Consider the following 9,311-nt stretch of genomic DNA (forward strand, 5'->3'; position numbering starts at 1 on the left):
CGCAAGGAGGTAGGTGACTGTGGGATTATTTGAATGGAACGGGAGCAGGCAGGGCGAGGTTCATTGGATTGTGCTCTGTTTCCAGGTAACTGAGAGAGAGCTAAATTCAACGGCTGTGTTTCTCCCAGGATTTGCAGACTGAGGTTGCTTCAGCATTTGCAGTGTGTGTGATCTCACTATTAGAGCTAGGCCAAAAAAAATAAAAGCAATTACTCTTTGGTGGACATTTTTTTTTTTAATTCATTTTCCCCCCAAAATTTACAGTGAAAGTGTTTCCATTTTTTCAATGAAAAATCAAACCCAAAACCAGGAAATACTCCCTTTTCGAAATCTGTTTTCAGTTACAATTTTTGTTTTCAGTTAAAAAAAAACTATTTAAAAATAAGAATCAAACATTTTTACCAAAAAAAAATTTTTTTATGGAAAATTGAATGTTCAGGTTGCTGTGTCGAAGTTGTTGTTTTTTTCAGCCACAAACCAGAAAATCTGGAGCAAAATGAAAATGTTCTGCAAAAGTTTCATTTTGCTTGAAAAGTTATTTTTCATTGGAAATATATTTTAACCAAAAAATGTTGACTGGCTTTTCTCCCAGTGTGTAGGGAAAACGCCTCCTGCCCTGGGGGAAATCCCTGAATTTACAGCTGATAAGTGATTATAAATAAGTTCCCGAGATAAGATGTGGCATGCAGAATGGTGAGGCAATAGCACTGAAGACTAAAGCATGATTCCTGTTTTTAAAATGAAATGGACCAGAACATTGCTGCTAGAAACCATAATGATAAACCTGCCCCAAACAGAGTTTCTGAACCCCAGAAAGAAAGAAAGAAAGAAAGAAAGAAGAATCAGAGCTTCTAAATCCCTTGAGGATTTGGCTATTAACCATCTATTTTATGTGGAAAGTGCAGAGATGTAGCAATGGTGGGATTCATTACAACAGCCTGAGATGGGTGATGGATGGAAATGTTCTCGTTGCTTATACACCAGTGCTAGGAGTCTTGGTAATAAGGGAAAGGAATTGGGAATTCTTACCGATGAGAAGATGTGTGATATAATTGGCTTTACTGAAACCCGGTGGGACAATTTGCATGATGGGAATGTTAAAAACACTGGTTGCAACCTGTTTAGGAAGCAAGAGAGGAGAGGGGGCTCTGTGTGAAGGCGCTGTTACCTATTTTAGAGTTACTGATACCTCAGAACCAGAGGATTGTGATTGTAAATGGATCAGTGTGTGAGGTGGCAAAATTTGCAGTTGATACAAAACTGCTCAAGATAGTTAAGACCCAGGCAGACTACAAATCGCTACAATAGGATCTCTCAACACTGGGTGACCGGGCAGCAAAATGGCAGATGAAGTTCAATGTTGATAAATGCAAAGTAATACACACTGGAAAACACAATCCCAACGATACAACAAAATTATGGGGTCTACATTAACTGTTGCCACTCAAAGAGATTTTGGAGTCATTGTGGCTAGTTCTCTGAAAACATCCACTCAATGTGCAGCGGCAGTCAAAAAAGTGAACAGAATGTTGGGAATCATTAGGAAAGGTAGAAAATATCATATTAATCCATGGTACACCCACACTTTGAATATTGCGTGCAGATGTGGTCGCCCCATCTCAAAAAAGATATATTGGAATTGGAAAAGGTTCAGAAAATGGCAACAAAAATGTACAGGGTGTGGAACAGCTGCCGTATGAGGAGAGATTAATAAGACTGGGACTTTTGAGCTTGGAAAAGAGACGACTAAGAGGGGATATGATAGAGGTCTATAAAATCATGGCTGAGGTGGAGAAAGTAAATATGGAAATGTTGTTTACTCCTTCTCATAACACAAGAACTAGGGGTCACCAAATGAAATTAATAGGCAGCAAGTTTAAAACAAGCAAAAGGAAATATTTTTTCACACTACGCACAGTTAACCTGTGGAACTCTTTGCCAGAGGATGTTATGAAGGCCAAGACTGTACCAGGGTTCAAAAAAGAATTAGATAAGTTCATGGAGGATAGGTCCATCAATGGCTATTAGCCAGGATGGGCAGAGATGGCGTCCCTAGCCTCTGTTTGCCAGAAGCTGGGAATGGACGACAGGGGAGAGATAGATAGATAGATAGATAGATAGATAGATAGATAGATAGATAGATAGATGTTATCAAACTTTTAATTATTCACAGCTCTAGATGCATCAGCTGCAATTCTCTCTGGTTCATTTTGCCATGGACATATCAGGCTAGATTCACCCCTGGCACAACGCACTGCAGTAGCTATACAGGGGCATAGGCTGATCAGGGAGTAGCCAGGGCTGTCTGCTGTCTCCAAAACATTATCTTCTGTCTTCAATCCTCATCGGCCTCTTCTTACCTCCAAGTATGGGGTGAGATCCTCACAGCGGCTCATGGGTCTCTTGATTGCACTTGGTTCATGGAAGGTGACTGGGGAAAGAGGGAAGGACAGGGAAGTCTCTGTGCCCTACTCTCCCCATCGGTCAGTACAATAGCAACTGTGGGCCCCAAGTGAGATCAGGGCCTCACCGTGCTAGGAGCTGTACATACACATGTGCGCGCTAGAGAGTCCTTGCCCTGAAGAGATTAGAAAGGAAATAGACAAGACAGCCAAACGGGGGGCTGGGAGCGACTGAGGCACAGAGCAGAGAAGTGACTGACCCAAGGTCACCCAGCATGTCAGTGGCAGAGCCCAGGGCAGGGTCTGAATAAACCAAATGAGCTCGTGCTGGCTTTGAAAAATGTCCAGCATCCTGAAAAAATCCCAGCCCTTCAATTATTGTATTGCAGGGAAAGAGCTTCTGCAAATCGATTGATCCGCCTCTGCTGTAAGTCATGTCAACCTTCAATCAGACCTGCCCTAACCCCTCTACCTTCCTGCTGATCGGCATCCCCGGCCTGGAATCCGAGCACGTCTGGATCTCCATCCCATTCTGCCTCATGTATGTGATTGCTCTGCTAGGAAATGGTACTGTCCTCTTCGTTGTAAAGCAGGAGCAGACCCTCCATGAGCCCATGTACTATTTCTTATCCATGCTGGCTGTCATTGATCTGGTCTTCTCAACTGCCGTTGTCCCCAAAATGCTGAGCATCTTCTGGCTGGATTCTAGAGACATCAGCTTCGAGGCCTGCTTCCTCCAGATGTTCTTCATCCACACCTTCACTGTAGTGGAGTCAGGGGTGCTCTTGGCCATGTCTTTAGACCGATACGTGGCTATCTGCAACCCCTTGAGATACAACACTATCGTAACCAGCCCAAAGATTGCCCAGATTGGGCTGCTGTCCCTTGCTAGAGGGGTGGGGGTCGTGACGCCCTTAACCTGCCTTCTAGCCAATCTTCCCTACTGTAAAACGAATGTCATCCCTCATTCCTATTGCGAGCACATGGCTGTGATGGAGCTGACCTACACAGACTCGGCAGTCACCGACCTGTACAACATCATTGTGGCCGCAACCCTAGTGGGGACAGACTTCGTCTTCATTGCCTTCTCTTACGGCATGATCCTCCGCTCCGTCCTACGGCTCTCGTCTCAGGAGGCGCGTCTCAAGGCCTTCAGCACCTGCGGCTCCCATGTCTGCGTCATCCTGCTCTTCTACCTGGGAGGGCTCCTTTCTATGTACCTGCATATTTTAGACCTCGGCCTTGCTCCTCACACCCAGGTCTTGGTGGCTGACCTGTACCTCGTCGTTCCCCCCATGCTAAACCCAGTCATCTACGGCATTAAGTCCAAGCAGATCCGGAAACGGGTCTTTAAGCTTTTTGGACAACAAAAGAACTTAGCAGAACCCAATATCTAGGGTGGCCACTGACACAGCCCCCAGGCCCTCCCCTCCATTGTCCCCACCCTCTCCTGCGTGTCCCCGCCCTCACCAGCATGACATTGCATGCACAGTGCATGTGAGCTCACACCGGCGGGAGCGGAGCAACACACTCTGCAAAACACCATCCTCCGTGCATGATACCAGAGATAACCATGGCTGGTTTTATATCAGCACCGGATAGGGGAAAAACCATACAAACCAGGTCTGTCTGGATTAAAACCGAATGAATGGCTTGCCTACCAGTAGCCCACCTGCTACAGTACGGGGCCAGATCTCAAGAGATGCTGAGTAGCCCCGACTCCCAGTGAAGCCAATGGGACTAATCCTGAGGAGTACTGAGCTATTGCTATCATCATCTGGCTTCTCAGCAGAGCTGTCTGAAAAATCAGTACACGTTTTTGGAAACGTTTTTTAACATTTGATTGGACCGTTTTCTCCCAGGATTTGCTATTCCAATGCATTGTTTTAAAATGCCAATGACATTTCTGGAAATTATGTCAGTGCCATTTTTTTTAAAATGTTGATGCGGGGTTTTTAAATGTCAACACCATTTTTTGAAAGTTTGATGAGGTTCTTTTGAAAATGTTCTTTTGAAATTTCAGTCGGCTCTCTGGCTGGTTGAAAAATACCATGATTTCTCTGTCAAATTTTTTTACTGGTTTCCAAAATTTGGATTTTTTTTGACGTTATTTGAAAAATCAAAGATTTGTGACCATTTTGACGTGTCAGGATTTGGCCCCTTGTGCATTGCAGGGGAGCATTTTCTAAAGCACCACTTAAGGGTACATCTCCACAGCCTGCAGCAGGGAGCCTGCCAGCCCAGGGCTACAGGATGTGGCTCGGGGGGCTCGCGTTTCCATGCTAAAAATAGCTGCGTAGAGAGCTGGCACGAGGGCTTTGAAGCCTAGCGAGGGGAGCTGTACTCCAGTACCTGAGCTCCAGCCTGAGTCACACCTTAAAACCACTGTCCACACAGCTGTTCATAACACGGCCGACGTGTGTCAACCCGAACTCAGAGGGTCACTGCCGCTGGCTGTGGAGATGTGACACAAGTGACCAAGTCCTGTTGTGACTGATGGGTAAAATTTACAAAAGTGATTGAGGGACATTGAACCAGATTTTTAATGATATTTAGGTGCCTAAAGATGCTAATAGGCCCCTGGATGCTTCTGAAAATCCCACTAGGGACCTACCTGCATCTTGAGGTGCCTAAATCCTTTAAAAATCTGTCCCGTAGGCGCCTAAGTCTCACTGAAAGTCAATGGGACTTGGACTCCTAAGCCGCGCAGGCGCTGTTGAAAATTTGACCCTAAATCTGGTTTGTGTTTCCCTCCAGTGCCCCTCCAAAACAATCTCAGATCAGCCCCTTCCATTTATTCAAATCAGACACAAATCAGACTTGATCACCAGTCTCAGACCATGTGCCACATATTGGAAAGACAAATGACGAATGCAAACAAAATGCATCACTCTTACACACTAGATATTTGGCAAACCAGGAAAACAAGAATCCCCAAGGACAGTCTGCCAAGATAAGTCCAAATACAGCTATAACTGGGACAGATAGACATGGCAGGGCGAGGGCAACCCCTCGACCAATCTCTATCGTCCCTGCCACATACCATTACCCCAGAGAACAGGGAGAAGACAGTGCAAGGCTGAAAGTCCACTAGACAAGCCCCATCTTGGATGAGCATCTTCAGTGGAACCACCCAATGGGGACCTGGTTGGATGGGGAAGCTGCCCAGGTATGCAGAAGGAGCCTAGACCAGGTGTGCTATAAGGTGTGAGTGCTCTTTTTTCAGCCAAGCTGTGGTGCATGGTGCAAAGACAGACTCCTGCAGGCACATCTCCTGGCATAGGTTTCCCAAAGGAAAGTGTATTCTGCACTGTCCAGCTCTCTCCTGGACAGTTCAGATATTAGGCTCTCTGTCCTTCTAAGGGGTCAATATCCACACAATTCAGTTTAAACACAACACTGGGTTAGTTTTGGGGCGGCTCCAGACACCAGTGCACCAAGCACATACCTGGGGTGCAAGCCATGGGGGGCAGCCCATCGGTCGCCATGAGGGTGGCAGTCAGGCTGCCTTTGGTGGCTTGCCTGCGGGAGGTCCGCCGGTCCCGCGGCTTCGGCGGCAATTCAGCAGCGAGCACGCCGAAGGCGCAGGACCGGTGGACCTCCTGCAGGCATGCCACTGAATTCGCGTTACCAGCGGACCTCCCGCAAACATGCCGAATCCGCGTTACCTCCAGCAGGCATGCCACCGAATCCACATTACCAGCGGACCTCCCGCAGGCATGCCACCGAATCCGCATTACCAGCGGACCTCCCGCAAGCATGCCACAGAATCCTCATTACCAGCAGACCTCCCGCAGGCATGCCACCGAATCCGCGTTACCAGCAGACCTCCCACACGCACGCCACTGAATCCGCATTACCAGTGGATCTACTGCAGGCATGCCACAGAATCCACGTTACCAGCGGACCTTCCGCAGGCGCGCTGCCAAATTCACATTACCAGAGGACCTCCCGCAGGCATGCTGCCGAATCCACGTTACCAGCGGACCTCCCGCAGGCATGCCACTGAATCCACGTTACCAGTGGACCTCCCACGGACATGCCACCAAAAGCCGCCTGACTGTCGTGCTTGGGGAGGCAAAATACATAGAGCCGCCCCTGGTTAGTTTTGCTTAAAGAATAAAGCAAGTTTATTTAACTACAAAGAGATAGATTTTATGTCAGTAGAAGTATAAGGCATTAAAATCAGGAATGATTACAAGAGAAATAAAGATAAAATCATTCCTACTAACTAAAACTTAACAAACTTGGTTCAAGATCAAGTTCTCACCACATGCTCCCTGCACCAAGGCTGCTTCTTTTGTCTTTTGCGATGAAGGAGAGAGAAGTGGAAGGGAGAGATTCCTTGGGGTGGTTTTGCCCATCACTTTTGTAGGCCTGTTCCCCATTTTTCCGAGGGTTACCCCTGCTGTGAAGATGCACTCAAGGAATCTTGTGGTGAAAGAGGATTCATGCTTGTGTTTTCTAAGATGTAGATCTCTTTGTTCCTGCCCAATTCCTTGCCACGGAAAGGCTACTTGGTAGGTGATTGCCCTGGCTAGGGTGTCAGCTTGTCCTTTGTCTTTGAGAAATTGGTTTATTCAGACTTGTCTGGTAAACACATTTCAGACCTAATGTTGCTACACACATTTCATCATGATCCCATTGACCAGTGAGTTAGTAGCTTTCAAATGACACCTCACAAGGCATATTTTGTTCAAAGATTATTACAATAGCGTGGAGAGTGTGAATACAAGGTTGGATTTGGTGACATACAGGGCCGGTGCAACCTATTCGGCGACCTAGGCGGCCGCCTAAGGCACTAGCATTTGGGGGGCGGCATTTTCTGCGGCGGCCGGATCTTCGGCCTCCCCGGTCGTCGTCACCATTTAGGCAGAGGGAGCTGGGGCAGGGGGGCTTGGGGAGGGCCACCTGCAGCAAGTAAGGGCGGGCGGCATGCAGAGGAACTCCCCACCACAGCTCACCTCTGCTCCGCCTCCTCCCCGAGCATGCCGCCCTGCTCTGTTTCTCTCCCTCCCAGGCTTGCGGTGCCAAACAGCTGATTGGCGACGCAAGCCTGGGAGGCGGGAGAAGTGGAACAGCGACTGCGTGCTCGGGGAGGAGGCGGAGCAGAAGTGATCTGGGGCGGGGAGCTGCTGCACAGCTCCCCAGGCAGGGAGGGGGAGCTGCCACAGGGGAGGCGCCTCGCGGGGGGGACGTTCCACCGGGGAGGTGCCTCAGGGAGGGGGGGAGCTGCCGCAGGGCTTGGAGAGGGAGCGGCAAAGGGGTGATCTGGGGTGGGGAGCTGCCGCATGGCTCCCCGGCCCGGGAGGGGGAGCTGCTGCGGGGGGGCTCCTCAGGGAAGGATGGGGCGGGGAGCTGCCGCAGGGCTCGGGGAGGGGGGAGGGCGCAAGATGGAAGTTTCGCCTAGGGAGCGAAACATCCGTGCACCAGCCCTGGTCACATATCATAATTCCTCTGCAGGGCTTAGACCGCTGTTCATTGCACTAAACACACGAGTCCAGAAGAGATGGCAGCAGACCTGGGTGGGCAGGGCCGGCGCTTCCATTAGGCGACCCTAGGCAGTCACCTAGGGTGCCAGGATTCAGGGGGCGGCATTTTGTGCGCTCCCCACAGGGCGCACGGGAGCTTCCAGTTCCGCTCCTGTCACGCCGCCGAAGAAGGACCTTCTGTCGACGTGCCACGGAAAACAGCGGCAGGCAATTGAGTAGCTCAATGACTGCCGCTGTCGCCTGCAGCATTTCGGCAGAGGGTCCTTCTTCGGCGGCGCGACAGGACTGGAACCGGAAGCTCCCGCATGCCCCGTGGGAAGCACACAAAATGCCACCCCCCGAATTCTGCCTAGAGCGCCAGAAACCCTGGCACTGCTCCTGTGGGCGGGTGAAGGCCAAGCAGATCCAGGAATGCTGAACCTGCTCTTCCCAAGAGGATGATGGGTAATCAGGTCACCTAGCCTAGTATCCACTAAATCCAATTCAGGAAATCCATCCCTCCATTGGCAGCCTGTCCCTCCGTTTCGCCCGTCTCTATCCAATCCATTACCCAATGCCTTGTCAATCCCATACCCCAGCTATTTCCCAAGGCAAGCGTGTGCAGCTATCCAAATCTATACCAAATCCATACCTAGGCCATGTTCCTATTGGAACCTTGCCATGAACTTCAACAGGGGCAGGACTGTCCTGAACATAGTCTAATGTAGATCCAGTTTATAGCAAGTCTGTTACCCAAAGGGATTCCACCATGACTACTGTAAAACAATGATTTTATTTGCTTGGAGTTTTATAATTAAGCACTTTATTGTTTTATGCATTGTCTGATTATACAGTCTGTTGAGGACCAATACAGCATTATGATAACAGGTAATGAATGAGTCACGGGGAGATCACCTTGTAAAGATTGTAGTTGAGTTGGTTTTGTTTTCACCGAACGCCTCACACATCAGGAGATAAGAAACCTGTAACATGGTCATATTGCTGTATCCATGTTCCCCCAGACTAGAGTAAATGCTCTGTCTCTATAAGAAAATCTGGGGGGTTCCCTACCCCCAAAGGCAAAAAACCTGCCTTTGATGAGCCAGATTCTGCATTGGCACACGATCCTTTTCCTCCCCACATGCCTTACACGTGCAAACTTTGAGAACCAAACCGTGTTTGGGGAACCAGTCTTCTATTTATTTCTACATGGACGCTTCTAGCTAACACACATCCATGTAGGGCCAGCTTTTGAAACAACTACAACTGCTCAACAGTTTTCTAATGAAAAATGGGCCTTTTTCCATGATTTTCTGTTTCTTCAATGAAATCAGCAAACCAGCCAACAAGCCCTTTTGGGGGTTTTGGTTATTTGGGATTTTGTTGTTGTTGTTTTCAGATTTTCTGGGGGTTTACTGAGTTGTTTTCATGTATTGTT

The 9,311-nt window shown here is 48.6% G+C and overlaps 1 protein-coding gene across 1 annotated transcript; it reads left to right on the forward strand.

Annotated features, from left to right (window-relative positions):
- The first annotated feature begins 2,836 nt into the window (after positions 1-2,836).
- LOC120401170 (olfactory receptor 52K2-like) lies at positions 2,837-3,799 on the forward strand. The gene has a single exon (XM_039530854.1). The coding sequence runs from the start codon at positions 2,837-2,839 to the stop codon at positions 3,797-3,799; it is 963 nt and encodes a 320-aa protein (XP_039386788.1).
- The last annotated feature ends 5,512 nt before the right edge of the window (positions 3,800-9,311 follow it).

Source organism: Mauremys reevesii, linkage group 1 (assembly GCF_016161935.1).
Source record: "Mauremys reevesii isolate NIE-2019 linkage group 1, ASM1616193v1, whole genome shotgun sequence".
In the NCBI taxonomy this organism is placed as follows: domain Eukaryota; kingdom Metazoa; phylum Chordata; order Testudines; family Geoemydidae; genus Mauremys; species Mauremys reevesii.